Source organism: Mesoplodon mirus, assembly GCF_964341445.2.
Source record: "Mesoplodon mirus genome assembly, chromosome: 5".
NCBI lineage: Eukaryota > Metazoa > Chordata > Mammalia > Artiodactyla > Ziphiidae > Mesoplodon > Mesoplodon mirus.
The window spans coordinates 38,266,692-38,286,811 of record NC_138980.1 but is presented as its reverse complement, the minus strand read 5'-3'; the positions used below and the strand labels follow the sequence as shown (position 1 = coordinate 38,286,811).

Sequence of the window (20,120 nt, the reverse complement as noted above, 5' to 3'; positions counted from 1 at the left end):
GAGGGCTGGAGGCGCTGGGCTCCCAAAGCCAACCTGAAGGCACGCTTCCGGGAGCCAAGCTGTATAGACCCTCTCAGGAACGCGTGGAAGTCCTCCTCCCCCTCCTCCTCCCTTCACTCCCAGGTGCAGCTACCTGGCCTTGAGGCTTAACCAAGGAATCAGTGACCAGGGCCCAAGAGAGGGCAAGGCGCTTCCCCCTTCCTGCTCTGACCACCGAGCCAGGGGAAGCTCTCCACTGGGGGAGGAGAGGGAGTGAGCTGCTCCCGGGTCCTTGTGGGGTTGGGCACGGGGGTCAGAGGGCTCTGGGAGCCGGGGTTGGAGCCCAGTCTGGGAGGCCGGCTTCTCAAAGGGAGACTCTGCCTCCCCCCACCACGATTTCCTCCCCACTTTGGGAGGCCTGAGCTGGGTCTTAGGCGACAGTTGACCTTGATCTGCCCTGCCTGCAAAACTCAAGGGTGAGGGGACCTGAACCAGGTGGCAGAGTGAGAACCCATCTCCCATGGGGAAAAGAAAAGAAGTTCACCAGAGTAGAGACACTCCGAAACCTTGAGGGTTGGGTTCCCCTGTGAAACCCTGCAATGGGCGCGACCCTTGAAGAAGTCCTTGTGGGCTCGACCACAGGCTGCCCAAAGGCAAACCTTCATTGTGTGGACAAGAAAAGCGAGGTTACCTTCTCTCTCAGAGCTTCTGCTCTATTGGTGTGTGTGTGGATTGGGGGTGGAGTGGGGTGGGCGGAGACAGAGGTAAGAAAGTAAATAAGGAAGGAACAAGGTAATGTCAGTTTGTGACACATGCTGTGTATATAACAATGTAGGGTGAGGTGAAGTGGTAGCAAGGGGGCAGGGGCCTTTTGAGGTGAATAGTTTCTCCCTTTCCTCTAGCCTCGGGAGAAGCTCCTTGAGATCCATACCCTGGCGGTTTGTTTCCAGCTTTATGTTGGGATAAGTGTTTTCATAAATGACGCTTTGCACACTTGTTGAAGAGTCTCTGTGGTGACTGAAATCAAAGCCCCATGATCCCCAGACACGGGTCTCTTCTGTTCCCTACTGTGTCCCCAGCACTTGGGATGGTACCTGGCACACAGTGGGCATTCAGTAAATGATGGACGGATGGATGCTTAGTTCGGGCTCTTCTAGATGCAGATCCTGAGGCAAGGAATTAGATGCAAATAGTTTCTCTGGAAGGTGAGGCAGTGGGGAAGGGATGGAAGCCAGTAGTGTTAATGAGGGTGAAGGAGCAGGCTGCCATTATGGGCAGCTGGGGTTCCATTGTGCTGGGGAGCTCTGGGAGATGGTGGAGGACGCACCTCCAAGTTTTCCCACCCAAGAGGTGAGGGAGTTGAAGCATTGATGTACCAGCTCCTGCCTGTCGTGGCTGAGGGCTGCTCTGGAGAGGGGGATGGAGGGAGTGTTAAGGCCCTGACACTTCTGACTTTCCTGCAGGTGGGGACTGTGGGTGCTCAGGAGATATGGAAGGAGCTGTATGGCACTGCCACAGGTAGGTACAGATGCTTGAGTGGAATGTCTCAGTCATATGACACGCATACAATGCTTTCCAGTTGTCCTCCAGGAAGCCTGCCCCCTTTACATTCCCACAGGTAGTTTGTGAGTTTTCCCACATGGACACTGTCCAGGTTTTAAACAATTGTGGTAGAGCACACACATAACATAGAATCTGTCATCCTAACTATTTTTAAGTTTACAGTTCAGTGCCATTAAGTACATTCAGTGTTGGGCAACCATCGCCACCATCCATCTTCAGAACATTTTTTGTTTTGCAGAACTGAAACTCTGTCCCCATTGAATTCATATTCCTCATTCCTCTCCCTAGCTCCTGGCACCCACCATTCTACCATCCATCTCTATGAATTTGAATCCTCTGGGGACCCCATATAAGTGGAATCACAGTGGTTGCACCATTTTACATTCCCACCAACAGTACACAACTGTTCCAATTTCTCCACATTCTCACCAACACTTGATATTTTATACCCAGCTTTTAAGGTTTTGTGAGCCTGAGGTAGTTACATATTACTGTGCTGTGTAACCAATTGCCCCCAAACCTAGCACCTTAAGACAATAAGAATTTATTGTCTCACATAGTTTCTGAGGGTCAGGAATCAATCAGAGTGGCTTCAATTGGTGGTTCAAAAGTTTCCCTCCCCCAGCGGTCCCCAATAGCCACTGATTTGCTTTCTGTCACTATAGATTAGCTTGTGTTTTCCAAAATATTATATAAATGGAATCATATGGTGGATACTCTGTGTGTGTGTGTATGTACAAATGTGATGAGGGAAGGGGTGAGGCAGAGGGAGCTGGTTCTTTGGAATGGGGTAGTGAGTGGCTAAGAGTCTGAAGAGATGGGGCTTGGGGGCAGAGAGCACGGTGTGTGTGTGGGGAACCATGTGGCCTTGAGTATAAGCAGAGGTGCAAGAGGGCACCTGGCACTGTTGGCCAGCTCTGGGCAGCTGAGGATGGCCGTCTTCCTCTTCTTGCTTCAACCCCCTCAGTGCCACAGTCCCCTACCGAGGTCCTCCATGAGGCCTCTGCACCAGTTTGGAGGGTCACCAAAATGACACCTCTCACTCCCTCAGGTTGGGCGGGGAAACCTCAGACGGGATCTTCTCGGCTCCTCTTGCACCCGTTTTTACACCTCCAGGCCCCCCATAATCTCATCCCCACAAAGCCCGGCTCTGCCAGGAAGCCTTTGCTGACTTGACTTCGTGTGACCTGGGAGGGTGTGGCGAGTTGGGGGGTGCTCTGCCCTGCAGAAGGCTGGGTCATCTCTCACCATCCTCCGTCTCTCCCTCCTGTCCTTTCTTCCTCTCTTCCCCCAAATCTAGCGTCTACCCCTACATTCCCAGGGCTGCATTCTCCCACCAGTCCCCCCAGCCCAACCAGGTACGGGGTTTCCTGGGGTCTGTGAAAACCCTTTGGGTATGAGAGGGGCGGAAGCCCCAAGAATCCTCGGGGGCCCGCCCCTGCGTTCGCAAAAGCAAGAACAGGGCCTGGGACACCGAGCAGCCGGATTGGTCAATTGGGCACGAGGCGCGATGGTCCCGCCCCCCGGTTGCCAGGGCCCAACCTATCCGCGTCCAGGCGGGCCTTGGTCGCCAAGTAGTTGGGGTGGGGGCCGGGGCAGGTGTGTATGGCAGGGGGTGGGGAGAGGAGGTTAGGCTGAGTCCGGGACCCCAAGGGATTCCCCTCGAAGCCCGACCGGTTGGGTGTCTGGGGTCCTCAGGCGCAGCCGCGGAGAAGCAGCCCCTCCCTCCTACGCGCTCCCGGCCGCCCTACTCGGCGCGCTCCCGCCTCTGCCTGCCGGGTCTGCATCCAGCGCGCGCGGCCCCTGCTCCCCCGCCCGCCGCCGAGGGGCCGGCCGGCCTCCCCGCGCCGCCGCCCGCCGCCCCCTCCCCTCGCCTGCCCTCCGCTCGCGGCCGCCGCGGCGCTCCCACCCTGCCCCACCCCAGGCGACCCAGCGTGGAGCGGCGGGAGGCCGGAGCCCAAGGTGAGCTCGGCTCGAGCAGGTGGAAGGGTGGCGCGGACCAGGGCCCAGCTGGGGGAGGGGAAGGGCTCGGGACCCGGCTCTTTGTCTCCCCGAGCCCGTGCGCGGGCAGCCAGGGCCGCTTCTCCTCCCGGCAGGTGCCGACATCCCTCCGGGACGGCGCTGGTGGCTGGCGAGGGGGACCTGGGCGTGTGCTCCCGTCCCCTTCATCTGGAACCTGTGGCAGTCCCCTGTCCCGACGCTGGTGGTCAGGGTCCCTGAGGGGGCGAGGGGTAGGGGGGTGGATCTCCGGTCCTGAGAGGGAGCAGGGGGGTTGGCTGAGGCTGGCATGGCCTGGAGGAAGGCGGTGAGGGTGGGACTTGGGAACAACCATGAGCAGCTGCGCTGGTGAGTGGTGGGTGGGTGGGAAGGAAGTGGATCCAGGCAGAGGTTTGGGCGCGCATGGGTGGCGACGCTGGGGAAAGAGCCGAGAGGTGCCAGGACCTAGATCCCTGCAGGCAGCGTAGCTGTCCAGGACCTGGGATGCTGATCGGTCTCTCTCCTCATCAGGTGCGAGATGGACAAGAGGGACAAGTACAGAGCAGGGGCCGCCGGTCGGACGCCCTCTTCTCGCCCTCCCAACCTTCCGACCCCCAAGCCCCCAGGGTCTCCACGACCCCCTCCCCCCGTAACCAGCGCGGCTCTTCGAGTTCTGGGAGCAGCGGGAGCTTCAGGGCGAGGGCCTCTGGCAGAGCGAGCGGGGGGCAGCCGGGGAGCCGCTCTCCCGGAGGCTACTCCCCGGGGGGGGGCACTGCGGAGTGCTGGGACAGGCCCCCGGAGCCCAGGTACTCCAGCCTCTTTCCCTGATTCAGACCCCATCTTCTTGCCTCCCTCTCCTCTGAGGCACCAGCCTCCCCTTCCTTTCCCGGGCACCTGCGTTGACTCGGCCTTCTCCCCACAGCCTCCAGGCCCCCAGCAGCTGGGAGAGGGGAGCGGTCCCCTGCGAAGACCCCAGGCCCAGGCTGTATCTCTAGCTCGGGGCATGCCAGCGGGCCCACCAGGTAACAACAAGCCCCCTCTCCCCTGTTGCCTTGGGCAAGGGTTAGTGTCTCCATCTGGACGCTTTTATTTAAAGTGTGTGGGAGTCCTTGCTCATCACTGGGCGCAAATTGGTGAAAGCTATTACTGGTTGGCAGAGAGGTCATATGCCCTCACCCATGGGGAAATGTAGACTTGGGAGACGAAACAAGGAGCTGGAGCGCTGTCCTGAGCGCAGACCCTTTTGTCCCCAGGCCAGGCCCTCTTGGGCAGAAGGGGCTCCGGCCCCCAGCTGAGGAACCTGTGGCCAGAGGAAAAGCCCCTGAAGGGCCCAGAAGGAGCGCCCTGAGCGCTGGGGCACGGAGAGGTACGTGATCTAGGGAGGAAGGGGGTTCCTCGGATGTGATGGGGACCAGCCTAGAAGTATCGGCGACCCTTCGGTCTTCTGCTTTGTCCCCAGACTCTTCTGGGTCCACTCCAGTCGTCTCCTCCTCGGCCATCTCCCGTCGATCCCGGGCTGCGGGCGCTGAGGTGGGTGTCCCCCGGGCAGCTCCGAGTGCCCGGCCCCGGCCCCCGACCGAGGCTTCCAGGAAATCAGTGAGCAGCGCCCCAGAGCGCAGCGCCGCGGAGCCGAGTCCTGCCACCAGGAGGCGACCCAGCGCCGGCGGGGGCCTCCAGAGGCCAACCTTGCGCCCCCTGGGCTCCAGCGCCACTCCTCTGTCCTCCCCAGCCCGCTCCGGGGCTTCCCCGGCTGGAACACCCCGGGCTCTGGGGCATCCCTCGCAGCCCAAGTCCAGAGGACTGCAGGCTCTACGCCCCCCGCAGGCCACACCCCCAAGGAAGGGCGCAGTCCCCGCACAGGGCTTTTCTCCTCCTTTGGCCACCTCCTCCCTACCCTGTCCTATTGCACCGCCTTCCCATATCACAGCCACTCCCTTGAGGGGCTCGCTCCCTCCATCTCCACCGACCACGCCCCCTCCCCAGGCCCGTATCCACCCATTGGCCACGCCCCCTCCACTAGCCCCTCCTCCCTCTGCTCCACCCTCTCTGCAGACCCTCCCCTCTCCACCGGCCACACCTCCTTTGCAAGCTCCCCCTGCACATCTGGGTACATCTTTTCCGGAGGTATCCGCCTCTCCCTTGGCCACGGCCACTTTTCTGACTTCAGTCCCTCCATCAGTTTCACCCGCTCTGCAGAGTATGCCCACCACCGAAGCGTCTTTGGCTTTACCTCCTTTTCCAGCTCTCCCCTCTCCCTTGGCCACACCTCCTTTGTCGGGTCCTATGCCACCAGCCACTGCCCCTCTACAAGCCCCTCTATCTCAAGCAACATCTCTGAGGAGCCCGTCTTCTTCTCAAACCACACCACCTCTTCAGGCTCCTGCTCTGCCCACGGCCCCTCCGCAGGCCGGTCCTTCTCTGTCTCCACCTCTTCAGGCCACGCCTTATACACTGGCCACGCCTCCCACACAGGACCCTTCTCTGGCCACATCCCCTCCACAGACCTCTCCCCCTTCCTCTCTTCTGACCACACTCTCTCTGCCAGGTGCTCCTCCTCTAGGCTCACCCTCTCCCCTGGCCACGCCTCTGGCCACTCCCCCTCTACAGGCCACCCCTCCTATACAGACACCATCTCTGGCCTCACTGCCTCTGCAGGCCCCTCTTCCACTGGCCGTGCCCCTCACACACACTCCACCTTCTCTGGCCGCGCCTCCCTTTCAGGCCGCTCCCTCTCCTCAGAGCTTGCCTCCTCTGCAGGCTCCACCTCCTCTGTCCTCGCTCCCTCTGCAGGCCCCTCTCTCTCCCCCTGCTTCACCCCCTCTGCAAGACCTTCCCTCTCCCCTGGCCACGCCCCCTCCGCGGGCTCCACATTCTCTGGCCTCACCTCCTCTGCAGGCCCCTCCCTCTCCCCCCGCTTCACCCCCTCTGCAAGTTCCTCTCTCTCCCCCTGCTTCACCTCCTCTGCAAGACCCTCCCCTTCCCCTGGCCACACCCCCTCCGCGGGCTCCACCTTCCCTGTCCTTGCCCGCTTTGCAGACCCCTCCCTCTCCCCCTGCCTCACCCCCTCTGCAAGCCCCACGCCGCCCCCCAACCCCGGGTCCCGATGCCCCAATCTCGGGCCCACGGCTGACCCTGGCGCTGGCCCCGGGCCCACCGCCGCCACCATCGCGCAGCCCGTCCAGTACGCTGAGCGGCCCGGACCTGGCGGGCCACAGCAGCAGCGCCACGAGCACGCCCGAAGAGCTGCGCGGCTACGACAGTGGGCCCGAGGGCGGCGCCACAACCTCCCCACCCGCCGATGCGGAGCTCGCCGCCTGCCACCCGGCCGCCTGGAGCCGAGGTTCCGCTCCGCCGCTGGCCATCCGCGGCACCTCAGGTAAGCAGCCCTCCGGACACTGCGGACCAGTAGGAGGGGCGAGGTCTGGGGACCGTAGGAGGGCGAGGTCGGAGGGGAGGCTTTGCAACTCGGGGGCAAGACAGTTGGGTCTGAGAGCGGAGTTGAAGGAAGGGGCGGGGTCTTGTGTCGGGGGCGGGGCTTCCCGCTCCCTATGCCCAGCCTGGCTCCTCTCCTCGCAGGAGCGCCCCTGCCTTGGTCTCCTGCTGCCGGGTCGGGCTCTGCTGACGGCTTGTGCACCATCTACGAGGCTGAAGGGCCCGAGTCGTCGGCGACTCCCGCCACAGGCGCGCTGGATCCGGGGCCCGGGCCTGGCGCGGGCGGTGGGAAGGCGGCGGCTGGGGCTGGGGCTGGGGCTGGAGCGGCTTCGCGGGGAGCGAAACCGGCGCGTCTGGGCGAGCTGCCGCTGGGGGCGCTGCAGGCGAGCGTCGTGCAGCACCTGCTGAGCCGGACGCTGCTGCTAGCTGCGGCCGAGGGTGCCGCGGGCGGCACCGGTGGCTCAGGGGACGCGGAAGGTGCCGGCAGCGCGGGGGGACCCCGCACTGCGCTCAGCGACGCCGAACTGGGCCGCTGGGCCGAACTATTGTCTCCCCTGGACGAGTCCCGCGCCAGCATCACCTCAGTCACTAGCTTTTCCCCGGATGACGTGACTTCCCCGCAGGGTGACTGGACCGTGGTAGAGGTGGAGACCTTCCACTGAGCGAGACCCTAGCCCCGCCCACCCGCCCCACCCCTGCCTTAGGATCCGTCCCTCAGGTTGTACATCTTTGTCTTAGATCCCCCCCTCCCCTCCTCCTGGAGTCCGGCTCCCTGTGGATTGGTTTCAGAGCCCTTAGACCCCTAGAATTTTGGCCCAGGCTTGCGACCCACCCACACCTTTGGCCAAGGCTCACCCTTGAGCCCCACCCCTTTGGCTTAGGACAAGCTCCCGCTCCCCTCGAGCCTCGTCCCTCCCTCGGCCTAGGCCCTGCCCAGAGTCCAGTGTATCATCTACCGCGCGCAGCCCGAGTTTGCAATAAAGCCGGGACACTGAAGCCTGTTCACTTTCGCCTTCGCGGTCGCGGGCTGGGGCCCTCCAGCGGCGCAGCTGACCGCAGGGCGGCGAGAGGGGCCAGGCCGGGCTGTGCTGGCAGCTGTGCACAGCAGGTTGTAGCTCTGGTTGAAGGCCTTCCCGAACACTCCCCGGCCTTGCGTCTTCTCCACTGAGGATACGGGCGCGCGAGGAGGGGCTGGGGTGGGACCAGGCGATGCCGAGTCCCCGTGGTCCAGCGCCGCGCATCCACCCGCGTTCGTGAACGTAGGTTTTCTCATGCCCAATTTCTCATGGAAAAATTAGGTGCAGGATGGGCCCAGGTGGGGCCGCGCGACCGAGTGAGCAAGGCGTGGGCCGTGTGGCCAGTTGACCAAGCTCTTCCCACGCTCGGCCAGGGGAGCGCGCACTCCTGGGGGGAGGGGAAAGGCTTGCTTGGATCCAAGGAGGGAGTGGGGGGGCCCTTCCTGAGGTCCCTCCTCACAGTGTGCACCGCCCTACTTCGCACACCCTGGGGTGTAGGAGGGAGACAGGGGTGGCCTGAGACCCATGGCCATCTCGGGTCCCTCCAGGGCCTCTCAAGCGTGCACACTGCCCTCTGCTCACCGAGGAGGCTGCAGTGCAAAAGGCGGGCCTGCAGCTGGGTCCAGGGCTCATGAAGGGCATTCCCTGCCTCCTGGGTGGCCCGCAGTAGGAGGGCCTGCAGGGAAGGAGCAGCCTCTCCGAAGGCTGGGTGGGAGATCAGGGAGTCCTCACAATGCCCACTCCTCTCCAGGTGCCCTCATCATGCCCCTCTGTGCCTCCCAACCATGGGCCTCACCTTTCATCCCAACTTCAGGTGTCCTCCCCAAGCCCCTCCAGCCAGGCATTCTTGCCTGTGTCCCAGAGTCAAGCGTCCTCACCAGAGCCAACCAATGTCTTCACTTGTCTCCCCCAGTCAGAATTCCTTGCCCTCCCAGTCCAGTCACTCTGACCCTGGACCCTTTAAGCCCCAGCCCAGGCTCTCCTTTCCAAGTGCCCCTGCCGGAAATGCACCCCTTACACCTTCCCTCCCTGAGGGTGTCCTGCTTCATACCAAGAATGATGGAGGCCCAAGGGGAACCACAATCCCCGGGGCAGGTAGAAGGACAGAGTGGGACCCTGTGTTGGGCCCTCAGCCCTATCTCTGCTCCTAGACCCAGTCCCCGAAGCCAGGTTCCTGTCAGACAGGAATCACCAAGTCCTGCCTGTCCCCCACCCCAGAAGCGGCTGCCTCCCAAGCTGGGGTCTGAAGAGACACTGGCGCTGTCGCAGTGGGACACTGCCACCTCCACCCCTGGGAGCCAATCAGTTAGGTGGCAAACTACAGAAGTTCCTTTTTTTTTTTTTTTTTTTTTGGCCACACCTAGTGGCATGTGGGATCTTAGTTCTCCTGACCAGGGATCGAACCCATGCACCCTGCATTGGAAGTGCAGAGTCTTAACCACTGCACTGCCAGGGAAGTCCACAGAGGTCTCTTTTTTAAGCTGGGCCCTGGTGAGGACCCAGGCATCCTTGTTTCCAGATGCTGAGATAAGCCCAAGGGTAGGGGCTGACTCTTGACATGCTGGGCAGCCAGGGCTCCAAGGCCAGCCCCTGTGATGGAGCAGGGCAGAACCTCAGACACTTCCCCCAAGGCCGTGCCCCCTCCTGGGAGCCAGCCAGCTGGAGCCACCAGCTACCCGGTGGCAGCAGGAGAGGCAGACAGCAACTGTCAGGGTCTCAGTGTTAAATCTGTGTGACGGGAATGATGCATGGGCCCACAGGAGCTGTCGTGGGAGGGAATAGAGCTGGGATTCGGCTGTCCTGGTGCATAACCAGTGTCCTGCCCTGCCGCTTGGCAGGTATCAGGCAGCAGAGTGGGGGACACTTGGTGGGTCCACACTGGGTGTAGAGGGTAGGGCCTGGCTGGCACCTGGCTGGACCCAATTAAACGTCTCCTCCTAGGAAACCTTCCTTTGCCATCCCTGGCTGTGTCACCGCTCTGCTAGCTAGGACTCCGCCTCAGCTGCATGGGCAACCCCACAGAGGATGCTGCCTCTCTGGGCCTTCTTCCCCCAGCGGAACCCTCACTGCCTGGCTGTTTTGCCTCTGCACTGCCCCCCAACACTGTAGTCTACCTGCTGGTGCCCCTCTCACCTAAGCACTCCATGGCTCCCCATCGCCCTTAGTTCACAGTGCAAACTCTTTCTCCTGACTAGAAAAGCCCCTTCCTGTTCTGGCCATGCCCACTCTCTCCTGTTCCTTCTTCACAGATCTCACGTGGCTCCTGCTGGCCCCTGCCACGTCTCACCGCTATGCTTCTGCCCTTGTGGATCCCCCCCCACCTCCTCCAGGAAGCCTTCCCTGATCTCCTTACACATTCGTCTAGGCACTTGCCACACTCTTGTGCAGGCTAAGTCCCCGCCCCGACCCCAATGTCTGTCTGCTCCACTACACTTGGGACCCCTCAGAACCAGGCACAGTGAAGCACCCGGAAGGCCTTGGGAAGTGGGTGCCTAATAAACCAGATACTGAATCTTCCTGAGGCCCTAAGACCCTTCATTCCTCTGTCTCTCTCAGGGGAGGCCCCAGCTGAGTCACCCAGGTGGGAAATCATGGCCCATCCTCCCTCCCCATCTCCAGAGCCACCCTCCTGAAAATGCCCTGCTCTAAGGGTCTGTCCGTACGCCTGACGTCCCAGGTCCTTGCTGACTCGTTCCTACAATACTAACCGTCTCTTCTGACGCCCACACTTATGCTCACACTGTACGTGTGAATGTCCTTTCCTCTTCCATGCCGCACCCGACCTGGACAGCCTCTTTGGCGCCCCCCCTACTGGCCTGCTATGACCTCCACCTCTGGTTCTCTTAGATGGTGGGAGGCTCCCAAGGGCAAGGACAGCCTGCTCCCTTCCCTGCTGCTTCAGTGGACAAGGGGCCGGGGACCCATGGTTGCTGGTGATTCCCCTACCCCAAGGCCTGCCCCGCTCAGCATCCCTTGTCCGTGACTGTGTAAATACACTTTATTTTCCATCTTTCCCGCCTGGGCGACATGTGGAGTGTGAACAGGCAGTGTGCAAAATGGTGGTGGGCAGTGTGGGGGGCACATGGGAGAGCCCCTCAGATGCCCACCCTGGTCCCCAGGCTTCGTAACACTGAGGAGTGGGCGACCGGGAAGGGGGTACTGAGCATGGATCCCCACCCCAGGAAGTGCCGGGGAGACTGCTTGTGATGCTGCTCTAGGCTCCAGGAGCACCGAGAGGGTCAGCCCGAGGGTCGTGAGGCCCCAGGGGGTAGGGGTCTGGGGGCATCGTTGGATTTTGGCACCGTTCTTGGTTCTAACTCAGCAGAGACCACGGGACCACCACGAGCAGGTGCGGGGAGGCAACCCAACTGGGAGGCCTCCTCCCCTGGGGCCTGGCTCTGGCCAGAGAGTGGGGCCGGGGATACTGAGAAGGAACGGAAGTGGAGGCCGGGGACCCCCTGGAGAGGAGGCTAGCCTGGGTCGGGGAGCCCCTTCATCACTGGCCAGCCTGGGGCGATGGGACTGTTACAGAGGAAGATGTGGTGTGCTGGGGAGAGGGGGCTCTCTTCACTTCCTTACAGCTGCTCTGGCCCCCAAGAAGCAGGGACAGACACTACCCAGGCCCTGGCTGGTTCCGGCTGGCCACTCACACCCTGCGCGGCCCTGCACACAGTAGGGGGGGCTTTGGTTTCTGTCGCAGGGGCCACAATGCCTGCCCCAGGCAGGGAGACCCAGCCTGGCCATCTGTCCCCAGAGGCCAAGGGTCCCGAGGGTGGTACGGGGTGGTAACGATGGGCCTAGAGCGGCCTCTTCTTCCTCAGGCCTCCTCTAGCTCCTGGGTCCTTCCCAGCCGGGCCATCCTTGTCCCAGACGGAGGCCAGCTAGGAGGGGGGAGGTTCCTGCGGACTCCTGGGTCCGCCCCTGCCCTGGCTGTTAAAAGGGGCAGACCCTCCAGGTAACTGGGCCCAGAGGGCTACAGACCAAGATGGGTAAACACTGCTGGGGAGAGTGGGCCTGCCAGGGGACTCAGGATCCCCAGAGTTCGGTCCTACCCTCTGCGCCCTGCCGCGCTGGTCCTGGCCCTCGGGGTGGGCGGGACCACCAAGGGCCTGGAGTTTGTTAAGTGCGGGCGGCGGCCAAGGAGCGGGCAGGCGGCGGCCCCGGGCTCCGAGCACGCGGAGCACTGCCTCAGTTGTCCAGGCCCTGGCTGTAGGGCGCGGCCAGCTCGTCGGCATCGCTGTCTGAGCTGCCCTCACTGTCCTTGGCCGGCCGCTCCAGACGGCGGAAGAAGCGCGCGTCACGCGGGGACAGAGGGTAGAGCGCGTCCTGCAGCGCCGCGCCCACGCCCACGCCGAGCAGCTCCTCGTCCGACGACGGCAGCGAGTCCTCATCCAGGTGCCGCGCCAGGCCGAGCCCGTCGAAGGCCAGTGGGTCCTCGAAGGGCGGCGGGCCCTTCAGAAGCCGCACCTGGGGCGGGGGACCCGCGCGCTGGAGGCGTGGACCGACGTACCCACGGACGGAGTCCGGCCGCCGGGCCCCCTCCTCTCCCGCTCCCCGAGGCGCCGACTGCCGGCCCGTCACCGGCCGAGGACACCGGGGCTCTTACGCCCCTCCCGCGCTCACCTCGGCTTTCAGCTCCTCGATCTGGTCCTTGAGCTCGCGGATGTACTGCGACGAGTCCGAGTGGTTCAGCTGGCCCTGGATGCGGCCCTCCTCCCTCTGCGGGCGGGCCAGGTCGCCGGACTTCAGCGCGGGGTCCCGCCCCGCAGCCCGGCCCCAGCCCCGGCCCCGCCGCTTACCTGGATTTCCAGCTCGGCGATGCGCTGCCGCATCTCGGCCACCGCCGCCATGCTGTCCGCCTCCCTCAGGCGCACGGCCATCACCTCCTCCTTGCTCTGGGGGCGGGGGGACAAGCGGTCAAGGGGCGCGGCGGGACGGGCGGGGGTGCGGGCGCGGTGTGTGTGGGGGTGCGGCACCTTGCACTCGGCCTCCGCCTGCTTGCGGCGGCTCTCGCTGAGCTGCGTCTGCAGCCCCTTGTTCTGCGCCGCCAGGTACTGCAGCTTCTCCTGCAGCGCCGCTCGCTCCGCCTCCACGCGGTTCAGCAGGTTGCGGTGGATGTGGTCCTGGGGGCGGACGGGCGGGGGTCACGGCCTCGCCGCGGGGCCGACCCCGGGCTCCGAGTCCCCTCCCCAGGCGGCCAGCGGCCCACCTGCGTCTCGAGCTCCACCACGCGCTGCCGCAGCTCTCGGCCCTCGGCCAGAGCCTGGGCCTCGCGCAGCCGCACGCTCATCAGCTCGTCCTGCAGCTCGCCCAGGACCAGCTTCCGCGGGGACTCCTTCCAGCGGCCGCCGCGGGACAGATGGGCCTGCGGGGAGAGGTCGGCGGTCGGCCTCCGCCTGGGAGCCCCGAGGCCGCTTCGTGCGCGTCGGGCGAGGCCCTCCCTCACCTGCCAGGTGTCCGAAAGCTCCTGCAGCTGCAGTTTCAGTTCCCGTGCCGAGGCCAGGGCCTCACCCTCCCGCACCTTGAGCGCCTTCAGCTCCTCCTGCAGCTGCGCCACGTTGTTCTCGTCGGGCAGCGAGCTGTTCCTCTGCGGGGAGAGGAGCGGTCAGAGCCCAGGGGAGCTGCGCGGCCACGCGGCCCTTCCCGCAGGCCCCGCGCCCCGGCTCTCCTCTCCTCTGCGCTCCGCCTTGGGCGGCCCGGCTGGGAGAGGGCGCACCCTGGACCCCAGTATGCGCTGGGGGAACAAGGACCAGGCCCGAGGCGGGAGACCCCGCCCTTGCCACCCCAGCTGGACATCCTGGTCTGTAAAATCGGTGTAATAACAGCACCTGCTCTCTGGCACGACTGGCATAGGGCAACCCCCTCACAACATGTGACTGCTAGTAACACTGGGTGGGCTGGGACAGGACGGGTGCTACCGCCTGGGAATCTGAGATCCACACCCTCCGGGCCCAGACCCGGGACCTGGCCCAGCTGGAGCAGAGAAGACCGTGGATTTCAGCACCGTCTCCCTGGGGACGGACTGAGGGCCGGCTTAGGCCCTATCCTGGCCTCCCAAGGGCTCAGTGATGAGAGATTCGTGCTCCAGCCTCTGGGACCAAAAGCCAACTCACTGCATGAGGTTCTCCCTGACCCTCGTTTGAGTCTGGTAGTTGGGGTGGGGGGGGGTGGCAGACCTACTGGGCCCACATTTCCCTCTGATGTGGAGGGAGTGGGGTGGGAAGCCCAGCTCTGGGCAGGCGGGCAGTTGGGGACCGAGAGGCCGATGGCCCCATGCAAGGCTGTGGCAGAGACACCCCACCTGGGAGGGCACCCAAAATAGCACAGCTTGGAGGGGGGGGCATGGCTCCTGCCAGTGGGTGAGTGCTGCCCTCTGGTGGCCGGGGCACCTCCCTTCTGTCAGCACCTTGGGAATTGAGACAATAACCGGTGTGGAAGGAGCTGGGAAGGGACCAAGAGACCTGGTGCCCCCTGAGGGCTGCAGGTGGGAGAGGATGGCCCCCTGGGTGGTGTCTCCATGGAGGGGAGCAGCCCTGATGGGCCTGGGCCTTGGCCTTCCCTTCCCCCTCTCCATCCTGGAACCCAGGGCCTGAGGGGGGACACATACAGCCCAGGGAGCCCATGAAGGCCACCGCACTGGTGGCCTGGTGCCTGGCACATGAGGGCGGGCGCACCCCTTGTGGAGTCGTGTTGCTTTTTGTATGCTCGTGTGTGTGTATGTGCACGCACGTGTGTACCTCCAGGGCTTGAGAGGGTCTGAGGGTGAGGGGCCCAACTTCCCATCTGCCCAGAACCTGGTGTGGAGACCAAGGAGAAGGAGGCAGGGGCCGAGGGAGGTGCCCTGAGCTCCTTGGGGGCTGCTGGGGCAGGGGGCTCTGTCCCACTGGTCCCCCTGGCCGCCCCTTCTCCTTGGCTAGGGCCTCTTGTCACCTCCCCTTCCCCAGGGTTCCCCCAGCACCTGCCCAGTCGCACCTTCTCCATGTCTAGAACCTTGTCCTGCATCTCCCGCAGGGCCCCCAGGGTCTCGGTCTCCCGCAGCCGTGACTGCTCCAGCTCCGTCTCCAGGTGGGCCACAAAGTCCTCGGTGAGGCGCGGGTTATCCTGGGGGCGGGTAGAGGGCTGCGTTGGGCCCCAGGCTGCAGCCAGAGGTGGGTAGCCTTCCTGCCAGCCGGCTGTGGGCCCATGCCTGGCCCCACCCCGTCCACCTCCAGGGCCGGGCTGTGGGTGGAGAGGGGGGTGAGGAGAAACTCCAGATCTGCCGGAGGGGCCGGATGCCATGGGGGCCCTGATGCTCTGTGTCTAGGGGTCCTGGGAACAGAGGGGACTTTCCATAGCCTCAGGATGCCATGGAAAGGGACACCAGTGACTGGTTCCCAGGATCACTGGGATGAGGACGGAGGGTGAGTTCTCCGGGGACCCCTCCCTGCTATGTGGCCCGTGGCCTAACCACAGGGTGAGGGAGGCATGGGGCAGATGGGGAAAGAGTTTGCTGAGATTCCTTTCTTGGTCAGTGCCCAGGGGCTTCTCAAAGGTACCCTAGGAGTCCCAGGGGTGATGGGTGTGCCCAATAAAGGAGACCTGGCCGTGGGACTTCCCTGGCGGTCCTGTGGTTAAGACTCCGCACTTCCACTGCAGGGGGCACAGGTTCGATCCCTGGTCGGGGGAAATAGGATCCTGCATGCCGTGTGGCGCAGCCAAAACAAAACAAACCTGGCCAGTGGGGGAGGGCAGCCCCTGGGGTCAGAGCGGGGCCTGCATCTTGCTGCCCTGGGAGCCTGGCAGGGCAGCTGCCACCCTCTTCCCCCACCTGCCTAGCTGCCCAGGTCTGCTCGCTGCCCTTGACCACTGGGGGTCTCTGAGGCCCATGGATACCAGTGGCTCTCCCTTGGCTCAGATGGGCTCCGGGCCCCATGCCAACCTCTTGCCAGGCTGCACCTCCTCCAGGAGCCTATGGAGACGGTGCTCAGGGGCTGCACTGGCACCTCCAGCACTCCCTCCCTCTGCCTGCAGCGGCCTCCCTGCCTCACCCAGCTCTGATCAGGCCCTAAAGGCCAGAGCTCAGAGGTGGCAGGTGAATGTCTCTCTGACTGGCCTGAGAGGGGGCATCATGCCATGGGTGGGGTTAGCCCAGCCTCAGTTTCCCCACTGGCCTGGCTGCTTCAGAGCCAGGTGGGGCTACAGCACTCAAAAGGTTGCGGGGCAGGAGGTGGATGCAGGGGAGCAACGGTGAAGTTCCACCCCCCTGTACCCGGGAGCGAAGAATCAGCTTGCATCCCTCAGGCCAGGTCTCCAGGCCTAGGTGAGGGGGCCCTCCTCAGTGAATGACCCTTCCGTCTCTCCACCCACTGTTTCTTGAGCAACCTGTGGTTTCTCCAAATCAGGGACCCCCCTCCGGCCCCTGCTCACTGCCAGGCCCTGCTGGGTTCAGCCCTGGACTGCAGGGAGCCTACAGCATCCTTCCCTGCCCCTCTGGGACCTGCGCTGGGGCATGCATGCTGAGCTTGCAGGCTGCAGCTGCTGGTGGGCTGCCACATAAGGCAGGCAGCCTGCTGGGTACGGCTGGAGGAAAATTCTGAAAGCCCTCTCTGGGAGAAGCGGACTCTCTGCAGTGCTCCAGCCCATGGGTCCTCCCACTACCCGTCTGAAGTTCATGACCCCACAACAGACTTGGGCTGCCCCCTCACCCCCATCCCACCGGCTCAGACTGGTGGGCACAGGCCAGACCCTCTTCCAAGGGCAAAGTGCTGGGCGCTGGAAGGAGTTACCCTCTCCCTTGTCCCAGCTCCTGCCCTGCATGGCTGGCCCTGCCCCGGGAAGCCCTGAAACTGAGTCCCCCTAAAGCTGAGTTCCCCTGCCAGGCTTAGGATTAACCTCTCCATCCAAAACTTTACTGCCTTTCTGTGCCACCCCTCCCCCCATCAGGACTGACAAGTTTCAAAGGAAAGGGGGGATTGAAACCGAGCAGGACCCTGTGGGGCCTTTCCGGGTACAAAACCCCTTTGGTGTCCCTGTTGCTTGTTTGTAGAAAAAGGCTTTAGTCTCCTAGGCCTTCCCTGAGTTCCAGAATGCAGCAAGCAGTTAATGATGAGGACGGTAGGTCACAGGACACCTAGGTCCTCCTGAAGGGACACAGATAACCATGTGACACGGATCTTTGAGCTGTTCTGCAGAAACTGAGACCCCCAGCCAGGTGGAGGACAGTGACTACATGCTGAACACAAGCACGCACACCCCAGACTGGTTGGAACCAGAAGGCTGATGACAGAGATTCCCGAAACATCATCCTGTGACCTCACCACCAACCAATCAGAAGGAGGTCCCATGAGCTGATCGTGCATCCTAGGACCCTCTCCCCTAACACCGTCTTTAAAAACCCCTGCCTAAAAGCCATTGGGGACTTAATGGGTTCTTTTGAGCATGAGCTGCCTGTTCTCCTTGTTTGAAATAGATGCTTTACTTTCCTTCGCCACAACCCAGTGTTGATGGATTGGCTTTGCTGCATGTCAGGTGAGAGGACCCGGGTTTAGTTCGATAACAGCCCAACAGCCCTTCAGACCCTGGGGAGACACCAGGGCTCCTCCAAGGAATCACAGCCCCATCGGTGGAAGGAGGGGTCCCGGCAGGGACAGCTGGTTCCCAGGGGCTCTTGTGCTGAGGCTGGGGGCCGGGGAGGGTGACTGCCTTGCTCTCAGTGTGGTAGGCCAGACACCCTATTGGGGGGTGGGAAACGGAAAACACGGGATCCCCCCGGGTGTAGGGCTGTTCGCTGCTGAGGATGGGGGTGAGGATGGGGGAGAATCTGCACTCTGCTCTGGGTCCCCTGCCCCCCAGCAAGGAACAGGTGGGCCAGGGGCTGAGGCAGGGCTGATTTGGAGCCATGTGCTCAAGAGCCCTGCAGGCATCTGGGCACGGGGCGTGGCCTGGCCCTGGGGGCCCCGCCCACCCAGCCTGCTACCTGCTGCTCCTGCAATTGCCGGATGGTGCTCTGTGCCTTCTGCAGGTCCTCGGCCGCTGAGCTGCACTGCTGCCGCACCACTGCCAGCTCCCGCTTGATGACGTAGTTCTCCTCAGCCTCCTGCGCTCGTGTCACCTGCCCCTGAGCACAGCGAGGAGAGGGGGCCGTGACCCTCTGCTCACACCCCAGGCGAGGCCCAGAGAGGGTGGAGGTGGGGCGGAAGGAAGAGGGGTGAGGCCTCCTACACTCAGAGCCTGGGATGGGGCGCCCCACGGGGCCTGGGGATGGGGGGACCGGCAGGAACAGGACACTCGGAGGAACCTGGAGGAACACAGCCACCCGGGGCCCAGGCTCTGGCTCTCAGCCTCTGTCCCAGGTGAGGAGAAAGAAGTCCTCATCCAGGGCACATGGCACAGCAGAGGCTGGGCTCTGCTGGTGACGCTGGGGATGTGGGGGTAGCCAAGGGCCCAGAGGCTGGCTCCTTAGGGCCAGGTCAGGGGGTGGGATACACCTCTCGCGGGGCCTTCTCCAGTCCTGGAGCCCGGGACTTCCACCTGCCCAAGGCCCCCCCAGCCTCATCCCTTCAGCCCACCCAATTTAGGCCCCCCATTGCAGGCTCAGAGCCACTAGGTAGTGGGCAGAAGCTTCCAGATAAAGCCATTCAAGATGAGGCAGCAGCAGAAGCAGGTGAGTGGAAGGAGATGGCGGCCTTGCAGGTGGGAGCAGAGAAGAGCGTGAGGGCCAGAAGGGGTGTACGTGTGTGTGTGTGTGTGTGTGTGTGTGTGTTGGGGAGGCTCAGCCGTGCACACACCAGGGCCTGTTGCTGATGCAGCCTCAGGGTCCCCGAGCCCTCCTGGGTCCCCACCTGTGTCCCCTGGAGGGAGGAAACCCGTGCATGTGCGTGTGGGTACACTCACAGATGCACCCACACGCACCACGCGTTCACATGCACGCCCCCTCCCCCAGAGGGAAGCCTCTGTCTCCCGGGAGAAGCGGTCCCCAGTCACCCCCATGCGCAGCTCCAGGCCTGCCCCCCTCACCCCCCGGGGGACGGCAGCGGCCAGGGAAGAGGTGGTGTGGTGGTCATGTGCGGGGACCAGGAAGAAGTGGGAGCGGGAGACGAAAAGCTACAGTACCTGGATTAGCCTATCAGCCAGAGCAGCGCTCTCCTACCCGGTGGAGGGGTTCCGAGCGACAAGGGGAAGAGGCAGAGCAGAAGGCGCGGGGACAGGAGAGAGGGAGAGACAGACAAGAACCACTTGTCACTAACGCAGTGGACTGTCTCTAGAAGCAGGGAGAGAGGAGTGAGACCAGAGAACCAGAGAACCAGCAGGAGAGGACCCAGAGGAAGACCAAAGCCAGAGCGAGCTCCGTCCTGGAGAGGGGTCTGCGTGTGAGTGGGGAGGGCAGTGCCACCCATGGGGGCCGCCAGGCGGGGGCCTCACTCGTGAGTGAGGAGGTGCCATCCGGGGAGGGGGCAGGGGAGGGAAGCACTGGGCCCGGTGGGTGCATTTTAATTTGGAGGCAAAGCAAGAATCAAGGCTCTGGGGCAAGGGCAAAAAATTCCACCTACTCGGTGTGGTCAGTGGAGGGTCAAGCAAGACTGAGTGGGGAGCTGGAAGTACAGGATCCCCGTCTCTACTCCCATCTTTAAAAACAGGTTGGGGCCAGGGTCAAGGCTATGGCAGCCCCTCCACAGTGCAAGGCCGCCCCCTCCTCCCCCATCCTGTCTCCTTTTGTCCGAGCAGCCCGCACCCAGGCAGCCCGGGAGGGCACTGGGCACACATGGATTTCCGTGTTTGCAGTTAGCAGGGTTATAACTCAATCCCTCCTCAAGCAGTTTCGCCACAGTCCCAAGTTTATACAGTGGCCCAAATCTCAGTGGGGCTTGTGGTGGGGCCTCTGGGATTTACGCCACAGGCTTTGAGGGGGTGGAGTGGGGCGCGGCGCCCGGGGCAGGAAGCTGGCTGGCCCTCTGGCTGCTGGGTTCTGCTCGGGGCCGGGAGGGTTCGGTGCCACAGGCTGGTGGCCGCACCCCTCACCTTCTCCAGGGTCTCAATCCGCTGCTTGAGGAGCCGGTTCTCTGTCCGAAGCCTCTACGCGGGGAGAGGGGAGAGCACGTCAGAGCCCGCCGCCTGCCCCTGTACACACAGACGGCTGTCCCTGCAGGGCTAGGCCACCTCCCGGCAGGACGGCGC

General features: G+C 63.4%; 1 protein-coding gene across 5 annotated transcripts in view; it reads right to left on the bottom strand.

Moving 5' to 3' along the window:
- Nucleotides 1-10,950: 10,950 nt before the first annotated feature.
- The window catches only part of EVI5L (ecotropic viral integration site 5 like), a 30,152-nt gene continuing 20,982 nt past the window's right edge, over nt 10,951-20,120 (bottom strand). For 3 of the 5 annotated variants that reach the window (XM_082623022.1, XM_082623024.1, XM_082623025.1), the window contains 10 exons: nt 19,965-20,018; nt 19,059-19,091; nt 17,923-18,063; nt 14,940-15,068; nt 13,414-13,554; nt 13,177-13,332; nt 12,944-13,090; nt 12,767-12,862; nt 12,591-12,686; nt 10,951-12,434 (listed from right to left, as the gene is read on the bottom strand). In XM_082623022.1, the coding sequence (XP_082479148.1) occupies nt 12,156-12,434; nt 12,591-12,686; nt 12,767-12,862; nt 12,944-13,090; nt 13,177-13,332; nt 13,414-13,554; nt 14,940-15,068; nt 17,923-18,063; nt 19,059-19,091; nt 19,965-20,018 (1,272 nt within the window). In that variant the 3' untranslated portion in view covers nt 10,951-12,155. Of the gene's footprint in view, nt 12,435-12,590; nt 12,687-12,766; nt 12,863-12,943; nt 13,091-13,176; nt 13,555-14,939; nt 15,186-17,922; nt 18,064-19,058; nt 19,092-19,964; nt 20,019-20,120 lie in introns of all 5 variants that reach the window. The other 2 variants (XM_082623023.1, XM_082623021.1) reach the window with 2 other exon arrangements.